Below are 23,178 nucleotides of genomic sequence, written 5' to 3'. Positions count from 1 at the left end.
AACTTTCAGATGAATCAAAGGGGCCATTACGACCAGGACTGTCAACATGTCCGACAATTCATCTTTCAGCTTCACATTAGTGTGGGCGTGGGGGCACGGACACGTAAACATCAAAGATGGATAAAGCAATGGACTCGGAAATCTCTCTAATCAGGCATTCAAAGCATCTATCCAATCTGTCTCTGCCTGCCTGCCTGCCTGCCTGTCTGCCTCCAGAACTGTTCATCTCATCGGTTTCACACTCGACATGTGCATTGTTAAGGGTCCATGGGTGCAGTACTGAACTTGGTGTGATTTGGACACGTGATACTTTCAATATGAATGAACTTTGAATAAAAAGGAAACCAGCGCTGAGTCCAGCAGCAGGTCGTTACTCACCGTGGCTGTGTTACTGCAGGTCACTTTTATAGTTTCAGAAAGAGAAACTGCAGCCGGCATTAGCACGGGCCGAGCAAACAGCCCATTCCAAACGGGTTCAAAAGAGGCACTGCACTGGTTGAACTTAATATGCATTCAAATTTATTGCACATTGACAATTATTTATTCTCGTTGCAAGCCCACCTGGGTTTTAAAGCAAATGGGAAAAGGCTCTTTGGTTGGTTTATGCATGTCAAGTCCAAAACACACCCATGATTCATTAAGAGAAAAAGGGCGACCCTTCTGAACCACGCGTTTGCTGCAGCAACGTATTTTTCTGCTGTTAAACTAGCGTGAGTTGATTTGTACACATCTTGAATTCAAAGGCCCTGTGTGCTTTAGATCATGTGCTTAGTGGTGTTAAGTAGAGCCCACATATTTGCTCACAGAGACATGTAAAAATTACATGGGAGTATGGGATATTGATGACATCACTGCAGCTCTTTTCTGATTGGTTCCCGACAACAGCTGAAAAGAAAATCGGAGATGCAGCTTTTGTAAACTACACCCCCGAGTTGTGGAACAGACTGCCGCTAGATATATCACAGCAGCTGGTTCAGTGAATGTTTCTCTGCACTTGCCCGTACTTTACTATTAAACAAATCTGTTCTCTTCTTATTTGAATTTCTAACATGTTTTTATTTTGTATCTATATTGTATGAAAAGCACTTTGAGCTGTATTTCTTGTTTGAAAGGTGCTCAGCAAATACAGTTTATTATTATTAACCTGGTGTTAAAGCACTTCCTGGTCACCCCTATGTTAACAAGTCTTGCAGCACCTGTTGACCCTGTTGCACACCACAGCACTTCATGGTGCCACGCCCCCACACTGGTTTACATTGTAATACACTTATTTTGAAAAGACACTCACCGGCCAGCACTCCTGCCATGTACAGCAGACTTATTCGTAAGATGCCGTGGACCATCTCCAAAGGCACGCCGATCATCAGCTGCAGTAAAGCATTGAACCCCAGCTGCTCCAAACTGAGGAGGGAGAGCACAGAAACAAGACAAGCTTCAAACGACGGTGGGAGATTCTCCTTCCCTCTAATGGTTCTGCGTCATCGACAGAAACCGAGAGAGATTTTAGGTTTTGGTACGTACCCAACGTGCATGAACATGTAGCTGAAGAAGCGCCACACTTGTGCACGGTGGCCGGGATGGTAGACCAGAGGGCTCTTCATGAAGTCGGGCTGATAGGTCTGCAGTACCCACTTGTTTAACATGATGCCGTAGCACATGAACACAATAATCTACAACAGAGACACAGGAATGACACCAAACTGTCAGTTCTTGCTGACATGCCCATTACACGCTCTCTCTCTGCACACTGCTGCTACTAAAGGGGGAAATTGCCCCGAATAACACAACCCACTGTGCTTTTTATTTAACACACTTGACATTTTCTTCTCTTTTTTTTTTTCACGCATTCCTCGGCTGATGCTTATAAGACTCGTGGAGACAATTACTGCCCTCGTTCAAATCCATTAATTTCTTTTCATAGAATAAGGACTCATTGTGTCTGTGAATTAAAATGAATGTGAACCGTTATTATCGCATCCTCATTGTCATTACAGGCCACTCAGTGCCATTTGGAGACATTACAAGAGCATCTGGCTTCCTCTCCTGAGAATTATGATGATTTCAGGGGAAACGATGAAGTTTTGTTGAGAAACTGTTGTTTTTTTGCTGCTTAATCTCAGACCGTTCAACCCCGGACCTCGAGGGCTTCTCTGTTAGTGGGTTTCTAACATAATAGCTCAATTAATGCCACTGTGGTGGCCAGGGCGCTTACTGACCTGGTTTCCAAGTTCCAAACTTGGTGTCTAGAAAAAAAAAGAGGTCCCTGTATGGAGGCTGGCTGAGGCTTTAAGCTCGGAGGAACGGCATTAAATGCAGCCGCTAAGCCCCCGACTCCCAAACGAGTTACCAGCTCATATCGAGCTCAGAGTAAAAGCGTGTGATCAAAGAGAGAAAATCTTTTCAGAGGGTCTGAGGCAAACGACTCAGGCAGCAGAGCGGTTTAAGGTCAGGGTTGTGGGGTTAGTAGCCTGACTCTTATAAGGTAAAATATTGCAGGCCAATAATGTTTTAAATATACCTCAAATGCGTGGAGGTGCATTAGAAGAATTGTCAATCAGAGAAGCTACCACAGTATCCTCTTGTAAAAACACACTTTTATAAAATGGCATTTTTTTGTTTTATTTCTTTATTAGTCTTGCATTAAATTGTTTAAATTCCTAATTTCTCTGGACTTATTTTAGTTTTTTTTATCTATGTCTATGTGAAGCAAACCTATTTGGCCCTAACCGTAACCCTTATTATCATTATTATTATTATTACTATTACTATTATTATTCATGCCACTGTATGATTGGCGCAAGATCTATGTTATGTTCCACTGAACTCTAAGACAGGCCCGTGGTGTTATCCTCTAACCTGGACAATGGTGACGATGGCGATGAAGATGGGCGGCGGACACAGGCGGTTCTGGTGGAAGTACCAGCGCCGGTCCGTCTCGCAGGGCAGGATCTCGTAGGCCACATAGCGCACAAAGCGCTTGTACAGGCCCAGCCCCGTCTCGTCCAGCAGGATCTCCCTCTGCAGCGTGCGGCGGCCATTGGCGATGGCTCGTCGGAAACTGCTGGAGCGCTTGCTGCTCATCTGTAGAGAGGATCGAAAAAGCAGTTAAACGCAATGTCTTAACAACTGCTAACATTTTGAAGTAGCTCAGAGAAAAATGATGAGCATCCTTCTCCACATTAGACTTCCAATAGCTGAAAGTACATCTACTTGCTGAGAGATGGATGAGAAGATTGATTCCACTCAGTTCTGTGAGATAAGACAGCAGTTTTTCAGCTGACAGACTCGTTTATGGTGACTTTAAGGAATCAGCGGACAGCTTCACATTTATTTGATGGGTTTGTTTTTTTTCACTGCTTGATGACTCAATCTCTCATTTGCAATAAACTGGTCTTGGGTCGCCGTGTGAGCGTTACTGTCAGGGCGCGCCACACCCGGACAAACACATCCAATCACCGCCGAACGCTGGTGAATTTCTCATCTCAGCAATTCAAGCCACAACTTTCTCCACGCTAAGTGGCTCGAACACGAGTTAAAGGAGGAGAACTTCTTTTCATATAATCTGAGGGAAGCTCATCAGTGTGACTAATCATCCTAGATGGGGATGAGCCGACATTTGTAAAGCAGTGATTTCACAAGGGATAGCACATAGACAGTTTATATAAGTCCTGCTTCGATCATTAGGCCAGAGGGTGACGGCACTCCCATCTCCTTTTAAGGACTTTTTCTGTCTTGATGTTGTTCAGAGGTTTCAGTGGAGGTTGTGTTAGCAACCCTGTCCGATAGTTTGTTGGTTGGTTTGTTTATTTATAAGCAAAAACTACTGGACAGATTAAGACGAATCTTGGTGGAAGGAGCCAGAAATGCACTCGATGGACTGCTGGACTATGCTGCTCTTAACTAAGAACAATGTGTTCAAGATACTCAGTATATATACAGTCAATTACAATACACCATGTCTGTTATATTTATCTTTAGTCAGTATGTGCATTTTCATATGTGTAATAATCTGTTTAAATCTTATTTATCTATTTTTTCAATGTGTGTAATTTCATTCATTTAAGTGCCATATCTGTTTGTGACATATTTATCCTTTTACATATATTATTACTGTTTTTATTTTAATTTTTTGTCTTTGGATGGGTTTTATATCTTCTTAGGAAACCATAGCGTTAACTATTACGTTTGTGAGCTGGATGCAATGTGATTTCGTTCTACTAGCACTTTGTGCAACAAAGCGAATCTGGAGATTTGTGACCTTTCCAACAAAATAATTCATGGATCTCAAAAAGAAATAAAAAGTGGAATATTTCGGTGACTTATATCTATGAGTGTGTACAATTTGTTGCAGCTTGATTGAATTTTAGGGGACTGTTGGGCCTTGGCGGAGGTGTATGCACTCTACTGAGTGCCACTAGTTTTGCATGTGTTGATTAGATGGAGTCCCTTATACAAAACCAAATGAAGCTAATGAGTGAGACACAAAAAGCATCTTAAAACAGCTCAAACTCTTGTTAAACACATCCTCAGTCTCTTTAGCACCATCTGTGTGACACAGACATAAAAGAGAGACACTAGAACTGAAAGAATTGCAGTGTGGTGAAAAATAACTTCCTTATGAGTGGCAGATGGAGATTTGATTTTAAACAAAGCAGAAATTAGGTGGTAAGAACAGCACTTTCTAAATCTGCAACAGATGTGAATTTTATTTAACTGCTGTTAGAAATACACTTTATTTATTTTGTTATGAACAGCTGAAAGGGTCCTGGTTCGAATCCAAGCCAGGGATCTTGTTCGCTTGTTCTCCCCGTGTCTGTCTGCAGTTTGGGGTTAGGTTAACCGGAGACACTCACCTGCCTCACACCTAATCTCAGCTGGGATTGGCTCCAGCTCCCCGAGACTCTCAAAGGATATACGGTAAAGATGGATGGATGTTACATATCACAACAAGGTGATCGCTGTTTGCTGTTTGACAGAACGGTAGCTGAATATTGAGCCAAGAAATGATTATGTTACAGTGGTTTTTGATTAAGATGAAATGTGAGTGTGATAGCTGCAGGGCTGATTGCAGCTCAGACATCATTACAAACGGGGCGTGAGGAACCATTCCATGGAGAGAAAGTGTGTAAATGGTCGAATCTCTGTATATATATGTAGCGCGTGATGACCAATAAAAGTGCTTTACAGTGCAGTCACACATTCATACAGTGCATCTATGTGCAGTACTTTCTCTATCACACATCACTCACACACACACAGCCGTCAGAGGTAATTTCGGGTCCAGCTTGTTGCCCAAGGACACTTTGGCACGTGGAATGGAGGAGCCGGCAAAACAAACCACCAACCTCTTGGTTAGTGGATGACCCTCTCTACCTCCTGAGTCGCAGCCGCACCGTCTCAGACATGTGCTTGAAGCCCCATGCACAAACCTTACACCCCCCCCCCCCCCCCCCCTAAGGTAGAAGCTTCGTCTTTTGCATCATGCCAAACACAAACAGGAAAAGTTAGTCAGAAAGTAAAAAACTGTTGGAGCCTTTGTTTCTCAGGGATGGAAGGACGCATTTGGAGGAGCCTTCGAAATGGGACAGTCTCGTCGCGCCGCTGTGAAGCAATCGTTCTTCAAATGCAGCCTCTGAAGAATGGTGATGAGGGAAATGGATGAGCCAGTCGTTTGGGTTTGTAGCAGTGTTTTTGGGGTGGGGGGGGGGGACAACACTGGGGCTGTACTCCTCTTATTTGCTCAGCCACATCTGCAGAAAGGTGGAGAAGGATGGAGCCTGGATGGAGCCTCCGATCCATACAGAGTGCTTCCTCTCTGGGGGAGCAATGATCTGGATCGTCATGGTGGTGGGTGCTTAAGCAGTGATTTCCTTCTGTGTACGCGCATGTCTATAAAATCTGTGTGTTGGCACGTCAAGTTATCAAAGACCCCAGGTTTTCTCAGTGGACAGCAAGTTCTTTAATAGAGGCTTAAGGGTGAAAACTGTCCTAATGCTACTATTTGACAGCTGATCAGAGAACTATCAGAATAAAAACACAGAGAGGTATTTTTTTTCTACTGTCTCCACTAAAAATACTGTTTGGCCAGCTTGCAGGGATCCTCTCCAGTCAATATCTGGAGTGCATGCTCTTCACAGGTGAGATTTATTTGACGGCAGACTCTCCGAGCCAAAGCCCAGATGTCTCCAGCGTAGCCAAAACAATACAGCTCCTCCGAGGACGACTGGCTGACTGGGCAATTATGAGCATGTTATGATGCGATGTGACACTTCATGAATATGACTCTCCAGGAAAAGCAGTGAAGGAGGAGAAGGAGGGGATGTAGGCAGCAGCTGCTACTGTTGGCTAGTGTAAATCGACCGGCAGCAGACCCGGTGTACGGGTTTCTCATAACAGCAACCTTAAACGACATGGCAGCTTCTCGAGAAGTGTAATGAGACCTCTGGATGAGACGTGTGAGAGGTGCTAAGTCGACCATTCGCAATTCATTAACCGGGCCCTGCTGCTCGTATAGGCTTGTGCCGACACAGCAGGGGACACTATTAAAGGAAGAGTGGGTCAATATCTATAAAAGCTAACAAGCTAAACATAGTGGAGGATACATAAATGAGCAAATAATGAGCACATCGCTTCACAACTGGAGGAACGTCCTTTTCAAGAAATCACTCAGGAAAAACAGGAGGCAGAAAACATGTCCCTTTTGGAAGTTAGCAGAGCAGGACGTGGTAACTACCCATAACTGTGGGTAATTATGACACTGGTGGTTGTACAGCGAGGGCGTGTAGGGCCTGTTGCACAGCGATAACCGGGTTGACGTTGAGCTGGGCTGCCGGCTCTCCTGCAGATGGAGGGATGCATATTTAGTATGGAAATCAGGCCCCGGAAAATGCAATTATGCTATACTTGAGGCAGGGAGTGAATGCAGAGGAAGAGGAGTGGAGGGACATTAGGAGGCAGTAGAGAGAGGGGGGGAGACTAGGAGTTGAAGATGAGATGCCTGCCTGGTTGAGACCAAGTTACAGATCCTGGAGGCCACCGGTGGAAAGTGACGGTGAGATAACTCCTGTCTCATTCTAAACATCTTCATATTTTGGGGATTCTCATTGAAAAAGAAGAGGACAGGTGGAACAATGTGTGTGTCTATCTCTTGGTTTCTGAATGTACGTTTCCCTCGATGACAACGCCACGCTCCCTTTCCGCCGTGCTCTGCATTCTCTCCGATTCATACCGACTAAGTGGAAAAACGTATTCCCCCGAGACACGGCTAAGCATAGCTGTCACTCCGCTTTGCCTCCTCTGACACGCAGGACTAGCGCCTCTAAAGTGAGCATTAGCAGCCTTTTGAAGAGACGACAGGAGAGATACGGCAAACAGACGACGAGGCGCTCGCGAGCATCCGAAAGTGGTGATAACGCACAAAGAGGAGATAGACGGAGGGGGGTGAGGTGCGCCGGAAAAAATCACATGACATCACGAGAAACGTTTGGAGGGGAAGGGGGGGTTAGAGAAAAACCTCTGACTCGTGCAACGGTCGCAGTGGAAGTTCCCTGACGAGGCAACGTCTGCCAGAGAATAATTGATGCTGAGGCTGAGAGCACATAGATAAAGATAGTATCCCCCTTTAGGGATGGCAGAATGGGCCAATTTGACAGCAATGGGTGTGTGTGTGTATGTGGAACAGCAAGGGTCCGTCCTCCTCCTCTGTGCCGCCTACTGTACATGCTGCTCTCAGCCTCAGTCAATTGTCCTTGATGGATTAATTAGCCGCACCACATGGTCAATACCTCGCTGCTCGATACTCATTAGCAATAACAATTAAAAGTGCGGTGTGAAGGCCGTTCGGGCGTCTGCACTGCAGATACAAAAACTAAATCCATAGTCTATTTTGATTTTGCTCAGAGTTTACAGCCGTGACCATCTTTCACTCACTTCCACTGACAAACACACCACCGATTCATTCATCGTTACTGGAATATTAGAAGATGGTGCCAATTAACCAGAGCTTACGCAGTGATTCACCACCACCGGGCTAAAAGTGTCACCACAACCATTTTCTATCTAATTTGTGAGTCACTCAAAAGCCCCTGAATCCCCCCCCCCCCCTCTCCTTTGCTCTCTCCCTGTTAGACACACGCACTCTCGCAGCAGAATCTAAATCACTGCTGATCTCAGCCTCGCTCATTCCACCCTGACCCAGATACTCAGGTTCTTTCTTGCCCAAATCCTTTTAAAATGAAAGTCCACCTTTTTTTTTTTCCTCTCAGCAGTTTGCGGCTACAGCTTTTCGTTCATGGTTTAATCATAGCGATGCTAAAACTCAAGAAAACCTTCAGTACCGGACACTTGAGCAAAGTGCATCACATTTAGCTGGCAACAACATCTTAAACAGAAAACCTTGAATTGAGCTCGGTGTGGGATGTGATGTTGAGAGATAGCATCTGTTTCCATGGAGACAGATGCAGTGCGGGCACTTAAACTCGCTAAACTTTAAAAAGACTGTATATCTTTGCCTGTAACCAAAGTTTTTATATATGTGCTCTCTATCACACCACCACAACGTGACAAAAGAGCAGAACATTGGAGAAGATATTTCATAAGCATTCTTAACTATTCGTCCTGAGGGAGGAGAAAATGTGAGTGAGACATTCGGGCAGAAGGGTAAAAATAAGTGTGCAGCAACAGTCGTAAAAATCCTCCAGCCCGAACAAGGAGACTCTCCCACCATAATCTCTAAAATATACCCTCTATACCGTGTAATTAACCATGGCAGCCATTTTAGATCCCCGTCGAACATTAGCCAAATTACCACCTGAAGGAAAACAACTACACACTTCTTCAATTATGCAGCTGTTACACGATAGCATCAGAGGAAACTCTTTAAAAGAAATTGATACGGGCAATTACGCACGTAGGAATGCTCGACTTCAGCGCGGCCCGGCTTCACCCTCGATTCATAAACAGACGCTCATGTATCGCAGCATCCTCCCCTCGCAGCCAAGTGCGAACCCAGACACCTCGGGTGTCTCTCAGTCTCCTGCGTCGACAGAATGTCTGTGTGTTATTGTGCGGAAACATGTCACCATGTGTAAAATGTGCTGGTTGTCTTGCTGTGTGGGATTTTTGAGGTAAAGATCTATACTCCTATATATCTTTATGGGTGTGTGTGTGTGTGTGTGTGTGTGTGTGTGTGTGTGTGTGTGTGTGTGTGTGTGGGTGTGTGTGCACAGCTCCCCAAGAGAGGTTTTAGCAGAGCGTTACTTATTCACCCCTCTGGCTGAACTGATGGAGTTCTCTGGCTACGATCGCCCTGCATGAAAGATGGGTTGAACACACACAAGCGGTGTCAGAGACAGTCTCTAACACACAAACACACACACACACACACACACACACACACACACACACACACACACACACACACACACACACACACACACACACACACACACACACACACACACAGACAGACAGACACCAGAGAAGCTGTTGCCTAACAGTGCGGTTCAAACACATTTACACCCACCGAGGTCGAGAGAAGCTGTGTGGATTCACCGCTGCACTGAGCGAATGTAGAAGAACAACTCAGACAAAACGTTGAGCAAACCCGTTAGAGACACAACTGAGAGAAATATCAGCAGCTCGTGGGCTGACAGAAAAGCTACAGACTGAGCACGCACGCACACACACACACACTCACACACACTCACACACAGTGCAGACAATCCTTCTGAACCTTGCCATGTCCATTTTAATCATGTGCAGGAGAGTCTCATTTTCAGTTGAGGCTGGACCACAAATCAATACGGACACCGGAGTTTAGGCAAGGGCTGTAATATAATGGCGGCGCAGAACTTTCCAAATCAAAAATACGACTGATCTGTCACACACTGTGGAGTCTTAACTTATAAATCTGCCACAGATACACAGATGTGAATGGGAAAGAGAGAAGAGCAGAAGAGGGGAAAGAGGGCTGAGCGAAAATGCAGCAAAATCTTTTCAAACTGAATAAAACGAGAAAGAGCGCATTGTTCCGTCAAGGCCAAACAGCCCCGTTATGAAACCACATTCAAATTCACTAGATACAGTTTTTTATTTGAATCTGCACCAAATTGTACACGCTCATAGAAATCAGTCCTGTGTCCGATTTTTTTTATCAAGATCCATGAATTATTTTTCGAGACAAAATAAGGAACATGTTGAAAAATGGCCGATCTTATAGTGTTAAAGATGATCTGGATCCACACCAAATTGAATGGGTTCTTCCCTCACTCACTCTGCATCCTTCCACTATAGATTTTGGTGGTAATCCTAGTTTTTGCATAATCTTGCTAAGCAGACGGGTGAAAACATAACCTCCTTGGCTGAGGTAATAAACATTGTAAGAGCCAGAGAGGTATAAAAAAGAAAAAGAAAGAAGGCCTGAGGTGTTTGCTGATGACCTGATTGAAAATGTCATGCTACATGCGGCACTTTCCCCACGGCGGCCTGGAGCTGGTCCCAGAGAACTGAGACCTGCAGAGTTCATGCATCAAACGCTGCACCACGGGAGGAAAGATTTGCATCAACATACGAATACCCTCTAAATTAGTCAGCAAATCTGTAGCGGCAGCTCTCATGCGTATGAATGAGAGTCTGTCTGCGTTGGAGACGGTGGGTGTGTATATATCAGGGAGACGGGACCAGAGAGACAGACAGAGAGGAAGTGGCTGGCTGCATTAATTAATAATGGAATGCTTGCAAGTGTATGTATATATATGCAAATTGTATGCATGTGCAGAGCAGGGGGGGTAACATCTGCGTGCGCTCACGTGTGTTCATCAGACAATTCTTTCAAATCAGACTTGAGGGTCGATATCCGTGTGAGGCCCGGTGTACTCAAATTACCCCAGATTACCGCCTGCAACTAGCAACGCCGGGCTAATCGAAGGCAATTTGCATCTGGCTGATGGGCAATTTTGAAAGTTTCTCCCTGATGCCGTCGGAGGCGAGGCAGGTTTTTTCCTTTTCACCTAACATATGCTCATAAGGAGCGCAGAATGAAAGAGAGGGAAATGAGATCTGAGGTTTCCAGGAGGTTCAAAATAAAGCGGGATGATATTACTTGGCGCGGAGAAAAAAGGGGAGGGTTGAAGATGAGAATTCATTGAAGTAAAATGGATAATTTTTTTTTTAAACACTTGGAGAATGGTGGAGGAAGAGAGCTGTTCACTTCCAAGAGGCAGTGCTGACGTATAAGAGAGGCGGCACCGCGGGCACTGCACCTCAAGAGCAATTCCTCTGTAGCGACCTCAGAAATTGGTCCTGCTCCAAATTGAGTGGCCTCATGTGGCCGTCATTATAAACCACATAGGTAGCACAACACAAGAGGGAGGGAAAGCGGGAAAAAATAAGAAGGAGACTGGAGAGAGAAAGAAAGAAGGTGATGGGGGGAAATGAGCTTAAGGAAGTGAAAATGTGGCTGGAATTGCACTGCGCTGAATTAATCACGGTGTGTACATCCCTGTGGTGCCAGGAGCCGAAGGCAGGTGCTCGTCTAGGTGCTCGGAGAGAGAGTCAGCCTTTCACGTAGACGCACAAAGCTCTGCATGAATTTCTAATAGAAGCGCTGAGAACACACAGAGGTGGAGAGGCAGGGAATGAATGAGAAGAGGAAGAAAAGAAAGAGGACCCTCACCTCACACTCAAAGCAGAGACGGAAAAGCAACAGACTGAAAGGCATCTGCATGAGTACGTAATATTGCACGGGCTGTTCTCACATCATAGAACATCAGGTGTAATATCAGTCTTACTGCAACTAGAACATAATTCAAACTAGGCCAGCGAGTTTGCTTTGAATAGATCACTTATGACAATTAACATTAGTTGCTCTGAAACTGTGGCTCTGTGTGCGATCGGTGAGTGGGTGTTTTCTAGAACTCCGACACTGTGGAAGGCTTGTGAGGTTAAGTGTCTGGATTTACCGACACATTAACTGGATAGATTGATCCTCCTGTTGCAGGACGACGACCTGAATGGTCCAGTCAATTTCTGCCACTGCAGAGCTCGCTGCCTCTGTCTGAATCAATTCTGTACCCTTTCTAAAAATCAAGGAAAAAAAGCTAGAATGGCACTCGGTAGAGCCGATCCCTCCATCAAGGCCCTGCAGTGCCTTAAATTTAATTAAGCTGCAGCAAATTTCACACACTCAAAGATATTATTGGTTCCCCAAATTTGTTTGATCCATAAATTATTCCCTGGGAAAACGGCAATGTGTTTAAATTTCCTAGATCCAGCCCCTAATCCGGATCTGCACCACAATGTGATGGGTTCTTCAATGAACCATACCAGTTCCTCTGCGTCTGGTTTGCACTCACCAGCTCGATGAGCTCCTGGTAGCACACCTGTCCCTCTTCATTGCTCTGGACGAGGGCTAACAGCATGTCCAGCTTGGACGGGTCCAGCTGCAGCTCATGGTCCTCCACCAAGCTGGTGAAGTTCTCCACTGCAATGAAACCGGTGTTCTCTGGGTCCAGCTGGAAAAAAACAACAAAAAAAACACTTTCAGACCACTGGGATAAAAACACTTATACTGAAGATGTTGTTGCTGCCATGAATTTTAATAATAACCAGCACTGCAGAGGTGAAGAGACAGTTTGCCCTGGGGGGATGCATCAGTAACAGACAGTTGAGATATAAGCATAGATCATATATATCCTTCTATTATCTATACTAATTATCCTTTGCCAGTTGCTGGGGTGCAGGAGCCAGTCCCCACTGGAATTGGGCGAAAGGGGGGGTGCACCCGGGACAGATCGCCAACGTTATCACAAGGCAGACACAGAGACAGTTTTTTTGTTTATTTATTTCTGAGTTGAGACGTAGAGCTAGGTGGTAGGGAAAAACTGAGAAGGATTTATGGACAACACGGCACACTTGGAGGCAACTGATGGTGCTTGGCGACCCCAAAAAAACCTCCCGGTCAAGACTCGACTCTGGAGACAGTAACCCAGAGCAAGCACTCTTTTCCACGCCACTACTTCCCCATAACTTACGAACTGAAACCCTGTGACAGCATCTGAGCGGGCCGAGCTCGGAGCCTGGCTTGGCTGAAGGGGACGCCCCAACAGACCGTGTAGTGATTCAAGATGGTAAAAGACTGCGGGGAGTTCATAACTCAAGTAGTTCATAACCTCCCTAGTCAGATAGTTTGCCTGCACATAGCTAAGTGAGGCCTATGACTCAATGAAACTGCATGCTAGCGATGTGAATAAGCCTAGCATTTAATCATAGTGTTGTAAGTCTCGTAACTGAGATAAATAACCAGTCACGCTCACTTTCACACCACAGTTCAAACCCTCCTTGCTTTGAGGAGACAGAGCTCACCACTGCAACACGGTGCCACCCTAAGCTCAAACACTGACACCATTATAATTAAGCTGTGGTCTCCATGATGCGTTCGAGAGAAATCGACCTCCATGTCATCTGTTGTTGTTGAGAGCAGACTCGTCATTTGAGTAAACAGCGTTGTACAGTTGGCCTGGAAAAATAAATATTATAGTAAATATTTCTTGGTTTGAACTTTTCCGTCTCAGTTTCTTGCTTCATTTGACCGTGTCTGTCCGTCCTTGGTCACGTTCCCAGCTCGCAGTCAGTGTGGTTTTTATAATCACCACTCACTCGCTGAGACCCAAAGCCCAGTGGGTTTTCACCGCTGATGCCTTACGCCAGTGCTGCTCCTCGTAATTGATTTAAGCGGGAGAGTGTGTGATAAAAGCGGCCTCGTGTAGCCGTCTAAAATAGCACCAGTTTAAAAATGGCTTTTAAAGTATAGGGTGTGTATCTACGCTTGGTTTATGTAATGTGGTTTTTTAAAAACTTTTCGGGCCAGCAGCTCCACATACTTGATTTCCCTCCTTTTTTTACCTCCTCCTCTTCAACTGCTCTAGTGTGGACTGTTAATTTCTCATGCAGCTCTCCTTAGTGCAGCTGATTGTGTTTGTGGAAATGTGCCTGTGGACAGTCTGCAGCTGCACAAAGAGAAATCACGTGGAAAGAGCCTTCGCTGCGTCTCATTCGACTGTTTCCTGAATGCTAACACAACCCTTGTTAGGTTTTCGGGTATAGTACACCGACAGCCTCTTGTTGCCCCCGGGCTCCGAGCGAGCTTTCAGCTGTTGCGTCAGTGTGGAGTCAGGCGTGCTGGATCATTGTTGCCCACGTCATGGGGTGAGTCCAGGAGAAGAATCCCGTTTTAGTGTGGACCTGACCTGCTTTGATAACTTAGTGTTACACTGGCTGCACAAGGAGCCATTGAACTACGCTGCGTCGGCTCAGACCTTAAAGCTCCTCGGCTCAATGAGGGAGCAGAGAAGATCAATCTCCTTTTGAACATGTTTACTGTGTTAGTGTATGTGCTTTGCTTCCCCCTCACGGCCTCCCCCTTTCACAGCCATGTAGTTGAACACAAGCATCCTTTTTAATCCTGAACACTTATGCATTTATTCACCTGGGAGAGTTCAGAGGAGGCAGGAACTAATGGGTTATAAGATGTTTCCCACTGCTGGTGGATGTAGTGACGGGATTTGGGTACTTTCACAATGCTCGACACTAACATACGGTGGCCGAGACGTCTCACACAAGCGCATTAACGAAAAACACAAATGCAAAAACCACACAACAGAACAACAGAAACACAACCACGGAAGAAGTCAAGTCATAGATGCATGAGTCAAGTGAGCTGGACCCACACTTGACGGCAGTAATTAACTTTGCTCATTTCATTGTCAACATCCATTGTCACTCACTTCCATTGTGGCTGTGTCTCCATTATGTGGCTTTTGCTGTTGTGTTGTAGCTTTTACATCTATGTTTTCCCTTAACGCGCTTGTGTCTCAACCACCGTACTTACAGAATTCTTAACAGAAGTAAAAAATCCAATACAAACAATGACTCTTTGTACACACAACGGTTGCTGACCTCGGTACATTTATTGATAACACACATTGAGTGTCTGCATGTGAACGGCGAAATCCACAGAATATCTCCATCTTCATCGTCCTCCCTCGCTCGCACATCTCCCAACCTCATCGCTCAGCTCGTGGATGGCGGAGAATGACAGACAGCGATCTCCAGACAGCCTCAAATGCACTTAAAAGAGCACATTTGTGAATAAAAATGAACAAGGACGGGAAAAGAAAACAGCCCCAGGTCTATTCTTAGATAATCCCTTTAAATGTGTGTTCCATGGATGTTTGTTAAAAGCGCAGCCCCTTTCTTTCCCCTCAAGGAGAGCTGAGCAAAGCGGTGCAGATGTGGCCGGTGTTTGAGGCGTGCAGGGTGTCAGGACGACATGTCGGGAATGCATCGGGAGAAGAGAAAGCATGTCAAGAAAAACGACAGCAGAGACACGAAAAGTGGAAAACGGAAGAGAGAGAGAGAGAGAGAGAGAGAGAGAGAGAGAGTAGGTGGGGGGTCTGTCAGTGCGATGTCAAAAATTAAAGGAACAGTGGAAGGGGAAAAAAAGAGGAAAGTGGAACAGAGAAAGAAATGAAATGAAGACGGAAGGAGAATAAAAATGTTGTTATTCTGAGCGTCTGCTGAGCCCGGCAGCCAGACAGCGAGTCCTCCTCCTCTTCTTCTCCTCATCTTCTTCTCCTTCTCCTTCTCCTTCTCCTTGTCTTCTTCTTCTCTGTGCTATAAGAGCACTGTGACACACTCCAGTGCTCTGCATCCACTTGCCACGGAGGGGAGATAGATCAGATTCTAATGTGCTCCTGGCTCAGCCCTGGCTGACAGGGGGAACAGAGAGCCACACTGGGGACGTCTGATAACTGTCAGCCTCCATATGTCAGCACATCACTACACATGCAGCCACAGCGAAGACTCAGACACACCGCCAGGCGCGCTGCATATGGCTATGTGCACGTTTAAGCACAGCGAGTGTTGACGCTGAGCTGTCACACTGCACAGGCACTCCTCCCGTCGTAGTCTGACCTTATTCAGGGAAAACGCTACACAGTGGGGGTGCTGGGGGGGTGGGGTCTGTCTGCGGAGGATACAAGGAGGTGGAGGATTGGTTCTTGAACCCAATTAGGGTTATCAATTAGCTCGATGAGGAACGCCGAGATGAACGAGTGTTTCTTCTTCTTTTCTTTCCTTGGCCACACTGGTGACGTGCGTGAATGAGAGAGGAAGGGGTTGAAAGAAGGAGGGGAGAAAGGCGCAGAGAGGGAAGCAGTTATTGAAGCGATCCAACACTGGCGAGGGCGACACTTTGACAAGCTGCATACGTTGCCATGGTTACCAGTCGCCTGCGCGTCTTCCTTTTTCTTGCATCCCCCCCCCCATCTCCGACATATTGGTGTTTGAGCGGCAAAGGAAGGACACAAAAGGGGGTGAGAGGAGGAGACGATGACAGAAGGGAAGGATACAGATGCCTGTGTAAGGAAGGAGGAATAGAATACAGATGGATGCGAAGAGACAAATGAGATAAGAATGAAGTTGTAACAAGACAAAGGCAGGGGTTAGATGTGGAGGGAGGTGTTGCGGCGGGTGAGGATTATGGATGGAAGGTGGAGGTGCGGAGGCGGGGAGAACGACCAAACTTGGCTGGCTCAAGAGCGAGTGGGAGGGGGTGGACAAGACCGAATGAGAACGTGTACACGGGTATGAGGAGCAGGAGGAGGTCAAAGAGGAGTGGGAGGCTGAGCGCAGGAGAATGATCTCAGCGTTAACCCCCGCCAGGGACCTCTATTACCGCAGAGTGACCCCAGCCCACCACTGGCTTATCAGTCTGCTCCGCGTGGGCTCAAGAGCCAAACCCTCCAGCCCATCACCACGACACCCCCCAGCCATTAAAGAGGTTGATACACAACCAGGCCTCTTATCCTACACAACACTCAGCCAGTGACAAGGCCCTGTGTGTGTAGTTCAGACTAATACTGCGGCCACATTGTATGGGGCAGAAAGCAGACATGGTAAAGACTACATTTATAGACTACGTATGGCCGCATGATGGGACTTAGTCTAAAAAGTCAAAGTAAATGTTGAATCAATTTTTATCTCACTGATGTTTGTTCAAGTTTCTGTTAAGTTCGGTTTGAATCAGATATTTGATGCTATACAAACGTGGTGAAACGTCATGATTGACAGCTGACAGTGACTCACGTTTGGACCTCACTAACGTGGCTCCACCCCCTGATCGCTACTTCACAAAATCCTGCTCCAGACACAAAATAACTAGTGTCATAAATCTGAAAGTTAAATCTTATATAAATAGTACATTGATTTGCTTGCAATTTGAAAACATTCCCGTAGGCTCCAGGAAACTATGATGAGCACTCTTTTTTTAATTTCTGAACATGTAATTAAGAAAACAATTAATTGATGGAATTAACTAATGGAAATAATTCTAAGAAGTAGAGCTGAGTCCTCCATACCCTCCGCTGTCTTGATTACTCACATTAAACTAGCATTTGCTCTGAATGATATTAGATTGTACGCACCTCGGTGATAATTACCACCCCATTGCATACACTGTTATCGGCATTTCGTCTGTAAATAATTCATGCAGGATTAGAAAATGAACAGAAACAAAACAACACAAGAAGGCAACATGAAAGATTTTCTCTAGACAACTCTAACTTACAAGATTAGAATAAATTACAATATCTTTACCATGCCATAATGTTGTTTTTATCAACTGAATTGAATTAGCTGTATTTACTGAATAGAAAGTTGTGATTATAACTTGACGTGAGACGTGATGCAGCAGCAGCAGCAGCAGCACTGATCTGGTTCCAGTGACACTGAGCTAACCCGGTGACACAGAACCAGCACTACAGAGCCCTTTGGTCTCTGTGAACAAGCCTGAACAAGGCTTCGTCTCTGCAGAGGGCAGTGGCATTCACGGGGCACATATTTGCATAGCATCAGATAAAAAAAAACCCTTTGAATTGCCTTTGCTGCCCCCAGGACTCGCTGGTGTTCACCGACAACTGGGCCACTGACTCTGTAATTAATTATCACAATGCACGATCTGCACTGCTGTTGGTATCATTACGCTCAAACTTTACTCTGCGACGTGAAGGCCCCGAGATCCAAACCACGCTCTCTCTCTTCCAGCGGAGACAGCAAAGGAATTTTCCTTAATGCCAACAATCATCTCACTACATTTCCTGGCACTCAAACAGCCGGAGGAGTTTTTCAAATACACTCCGACGCAAATCAGCATCAGCGGATGATGAAACGGGGCAGTGTGTTGTCAGCCTCACTCTTTCTACTTGACATGAATATGTCAGAATAGTATTCAGAACCCCAAGTCCTTATGGGAGACACATAAATGAGCCAGATAAGAAATGAATGACACATAAGGGACATATCCAGTGACTGATGACTGCAATGTAGTAGCTGAGTGCAACTGCCCAACAAGTTTCCTTATCAATGGCACCGCAATAGAGAGACTATCAGGGAAACTGTGAGAGTGTGTGTTTAAGTGTGTGTGTGTGCCCTGTTCGTGAGCATATGTGTGTGCCCGCATAGGCCAGAAATAGACTGAGCTCAGCATTGCAAGCTCCTGCAGACAAAGACTAATAAACTCACTCATGTTGCCACTGTTGCTTTCTTTTTCTCTTCCCCCTGCAGCATGTTCATGTGGTTCATTGTGACACGGCTGCAATTCCCCCTCTGCCTCAGACCTGCAGAGCTCATACAAACCAAACACGTCCAGTTTCCTCTGGGTGCAAAACATACTGTATCGATTTTTTTTTTTTTGACAACTCGAGGAAATCCCAGAGGCATTAAGGTTTAACAGCTTTGATAATGTATGTCTGACTGAAGGAAATCTTGAGCAGTAGTAGTAGCTCAGGTTAAATCTGAATTCTTATTAAAGAGGTGTAAGGTTGCAGGTTCAAAACCCCTACAATAGACTGCATATAAAGATGGATGGCACTCCAGAAATTAAGCCACATGAATACAAATGCCGCCATCTTGCGCATTTGGAGCCAGAGCCTGCACAGTAGCGAGGTCCCCATCGATACACATGCTCGACCAATCACGGGTAAGTCTCATCTGTCAATCATGGCGTTTCACCCCATTTTCACAATATAAAATAACTAATTCAAACCAAACAATCATTTCAAAAAACTAAATGAACCACCTAAAACCTCAGAGAAACATTTATTTGACATGACTTTTTAGTTTGATACATCTCCCCATCCACTAACATGGAGGAGGCAGGATTTATCAGCAGTCCTGCCATCCATCCTGTGTAAAGCAGTGACAGGGCAATGCTTTCTCCTTACAAACAACTTCACCTAAGAAACCTCTATGCAAAGCACTTGACCTCCAGCTGCTCTTGTGGATTTGCTCAGACGCCGATGGTCAATATGGTCAATGTGGGAAGCCTCCGCTGAATGTGGCGATAAGAATCTTTGAGGTCAGGGCTGCAAAAACGTTTTCCTGGAAAAAGATGGAAAAAGTGCCCAGTGTTTAGGCAGGCAGCAAGGCTTTGTGAGGAAAAAAAAAATCAAGCTTGCCTGTTCGCAGTCCAAACACTGCTGGCACTTCAATCTAGTTTAATTAGGGAGCCTTATTCAAAATGAAAGGCCGCCGCATGGAGTCCCAAAGGTGGAAGAAACCCGTCGTCAGCCAGGGTGAGTGATTTGGTCTAGACTCGAGTCTGCTCAACTGTGGCCTCGCAAACTGCCGATATACACGAACACACTGGCACATGCAGAGCAAACCCCACAATCAATAAAACAACCAGGCGTTTACAGTGTGGAAATATTGGCTTCATCTCCAGCCCAACAACCTGCAGCATTAAAAATGAATATTGACACGGATGAGTCAGCCGCTTTGATACTGCATTTGAAAACATGTCTGAGAAGGAATATGGGTTGTGGAGGTACCACTAAGCGCTACAGCAGTTGTTACCACTGAAGTGCTTACGGCGAATGACTCACCGGTGTGACCACAGAGCATTTTCTCACACAACCCACACGGGCATCCTCACACATTCATAAAATAAAAATGCTGCCGTGTGCACACACACACACACACACATACACAGACGTCTCCCCAAGGCTGTTGGGGCTGTTGATCAATGTGTTGCTGATGGGCCACTCGTGACCCCTAAACCCTGCAGCAGATAATCAATTTCTCCCTCTTGGACAGAATGATTGCCCAATCTATCTGTCAGTCAAACCAAACCCCAACGGGCCCGTTCAGAAACAGGGCTGGAAGAGAAAGAGTTAAATACCACACATGCAACAAATATGGAAACACACACACACACACACACTATCACTTGTCTTTGGGAGGCACAACCCAACTACACACATGCTCTCTGGCTACAATCAAACCTTCAAATCAAATTTTTGGTTGGTTAATTTTGGAGATGGTAGACCAGAGCTAAATCCAAACAGAGATCTGATGGGGCAGTGGAGCAGCAGCACGGGGGTTGACGACTCTTAAGAAACCAGATGCCAAGTGGAACATTTTTCCCCTGCATGGCCTAAATATGGCCACCAACATAGTGTTTGTTCTGGCAGTCGTCGTCAATGACAGAGCTGGAAAAACGGGGGGGAAAGTTTAAAGCCAAATCACGGCTTCTATTCTGAAGGGGAAAAAAAAAACGCATGACTGGGGCGAGTAAACAAGTGCATTCATCAGGAAAAATCTCTGCAGGTAGAGACACACACACACATGCATTACTGCTGCAAACGCTACTGCAGCAGCTAAATGACCACGATGATGGGATTTTTGACTTTATTCTTCAAATAAAGAAGTCCATCTATACATCCATTCACAGATCCATCCCTACTTTTACTCACACAACCCAATTAACCCTTTCATAAACCATGACATGATGCCCAGCCTCCTGCTTGTGGCTCAGGGGGGGCCTCTCACATTTCTCCATGATCCTTGCGTCCTTCTCTCGTTTCAGCCCCTGCTATCAACCCTATTACATGATTTTTACATTATTCTTAACCCACACATCCATTCATACAGATATGCTTCTTTTTGCTCACGCAGCCCTCCCTCCAAATACTCCTTCCACAAACCATGACATGCATGTTTGACAAGCGTCTTCAACACCTCCTGAGGAACCGACTTCATGTTCTTGGGGGACCCACATGGCTCCATGAAGCTTGTTTCAGCCCCTGATATCAATCCTAACTATTACATGATTTTTATTTCAGTCTTCAAAATGAGAAAACAATTTTTTGTCCACCCATTCATAGAACCATCCTTCTTTTTTTTGCTCACAATCATTCCTTCCTTTAAATCGAGAACATGGTCAAAACGGCTATGAAGGTTATGAGGAAAAGGGACTATCCTTCCCTTCAGGATCCTTAATGAGCCGTCACACATTCCATACTCTGAATTTCACCGGTTCCCTTCAGGCAGACGTTACAGAGCCTGTGAGTGTAAGACCAACCGCCTCAAGCTCTCATTCATCCCCACTGTCCATCACACCACTCGATAAGGAAACATGTTGATTCAGCCATGTATCTCAATAACCTCTGGTTTTTCAGGTTTTAATGCCAGTTTTGTTTTTCATCTTTTATGCATTATATCCTTTTAGTGTTGTATATTTTTAAGTGTTTTTAGGGCAGGTGCAATATTCAACTTACTTTTATTCTGCATTATTATTCTGGGTCTTCCACGACATGTACTTGTGTAGTTTTTTTTGTTGTGTGTTACACAATGTACTGTTCTGCAGCTGCTGTGGCACTTTGGCCCCACATGGCTCCATGATCCTTGTATCCATCAGTCCTAATGATTTTCACTGTATTCAATATATTCACTGTATTCTTAAAATAGGTAATACAAATATTTAGTCCTCATACATCCATTCATTTATCCATCCTTATCATTGCTCACACAGTCCTCCCTCCAATCACCACTTCCCATAAGCCATGATGTGATGCTGAACCTCTTGCTGAGGATCCGACCTCACACTCTTGGGGGACCACATGGCTCCAAGACGCTTGCATCCATCTCTCGTTTCAGCCCCTACTATCAATCCTAACTTATTTTTCATATAGAAAATATAAATATCACGTCCATCCATACATCCATCCTCCTTTTTGCTCACACAGCCCTCCCTTTAATAACCCCTTCCATTAACCATGACACGATGCCCAGCCTCCTGCTTGTGGCTCAGGGGGGGGGCCCCCCCACATGGCTCCACTGACGCTCGCACCCGTCTCTCTCGTTTCAGCCCCTGCTCCATCCACCCTGACACCAGCTCCCATGCAGCCTCCGCACGGCTCCATCCTCAATGGGTAGACGGCGAGGTGGGCCATGCAGGAAGCGCCCCGTAACCATAGAAACGCTGGGGATGCTTACCTGCTCTTGTATGAGCTGAAACAGGGAGCTTCTATCCATATACTGGCCAGGGAGGTGAGAGGAGCCGCCGAGGACAAGGGCATAGGGAGGAGCGGGAGGGGAGTGAGTGGTGGTGGGTGAGGATGTGGGGTAAGGTGGAGGGGGATTCGGCTGAGGTAGCAGCTGGTGCCTAAATTGTAAGAGTCAGGCCCCCTCCTCCTCCTCCTCCTGCTGCTGCTGCTGCTGCTGATGCTGCTGCTGCGTCCCTCTTGGTGATGGATGGATGGAGAACGCGTGGTGAGCTCGGTCCCCCTGTTTCCTTTTTTTGTTTCCTTGCAGGTGGTGGTGATGATGCTGGAGGAAGAACCGGTGCTGAGAGCGCGGATGGTGACGGTGGTGGTGGCCAGCTTCAGCAGCAGACGACAGGCATGCAGGCGAGGCAGATCCAGCCACTTCTCATTCACTCATTCCTCCTCCTCCTCGCTCTCCTCTATCCCATTGCACTGACTGCTACCTCTCTCTCTCTCTCTCGCTCTCTCTCTCTCTCCTCGTACACACACACACACATGCACGCACGCACGCACACTGCAATGCACACTGCATACCAATGAGGAAAGGGAGGGAGGTGGCCTCACTCTTCCAATTACAGAACAGGGAGGAGTGGCCAGGGGCTGCGGCTCCTGTCCTCACTACATCTCAGGGATGGAGCAGGGGATGGGCACCACTGCGGCTCTGCTATTACTACTGGAGCAGACCCTCCCTCTTGCATAGCCTAGTCTGGTCTGTTACTGACACACACACAAACACAAACACACACACACACACACACACACACACACACACACACACTGTAAACAAAAGCTACTA

General features: G+C 45.9%; 1 protein-coding gene across 2 annotated transcripts in view; it reads right to left on the bottom strand.

Moving 5' to 3' along the window:
- Nucleotides 1-22,826, bottom strand: part of rhbdl1 (rhomboid, veinlet-like 1 (Drosophila)) — a 44,862-nt gene extending 22,036 nt beyond the window's left edge. Inside the window, exons 1-5 of one of the 2 annotated variants that reach the window (XM_034570591.1) lie at nucleotides 22,333-22,826; nucleotides 12,354-12,512; nucleotides 2,857-3,081; nucleotides 1,522-1,670; nucleotides 1,289-1,401 (exon numbers count right to left, since the gene is read on the bottom strand). In XM_034570591.1, the coding sequence (XP_034426482.1) occupies nucleotides 1,289-1,401; nucleotides 1,522-1,670; nucleotides 2,857-3,081; nucleotides 12,354-12,512; nucleotides 22,333-22,371 (685 nt within the window). In that variant the 5' untranslated portion in view covers nucleotides 22,372-22,826. Of the gene's footprint in view, nucleotides 1-1,288; nucleotides 1,402-1,521; nucleotides 1,671-2,856; nucleotides 3,082-12,353; nucleotides 12,513-14,955; nucleotides 15,403-22,332 lie in introns of those variants that run through there. The other variant, XM_034570590.1, reaches the window with a different exon arrangement.
- Nucleotides 22,827-23,178: the final 352 nt, after the last annotated feature.

Source organism: Hippoglossus hippoglossus, chromosome 19 (genome assembly GCF_009819705.1).
Source record: "Hippoglossus hippoglossus isolate fHipHip1 chromosome 19, fHipHip1.pri, whole genome shotgun sequence".
Taxonomy (NCBI): Eukaryota; Metazoa; Chordata; class Actinopteri; order Pleuronectiformes; family Pleuronectidae; genus Hippoglossus; species Hippoglossus hippoglossus.
The sequence above is the reverse complement of the archived record's forward strand: the minus strand, read 5'-3'. Positions and strand labels throughout refer to the sequence as shown.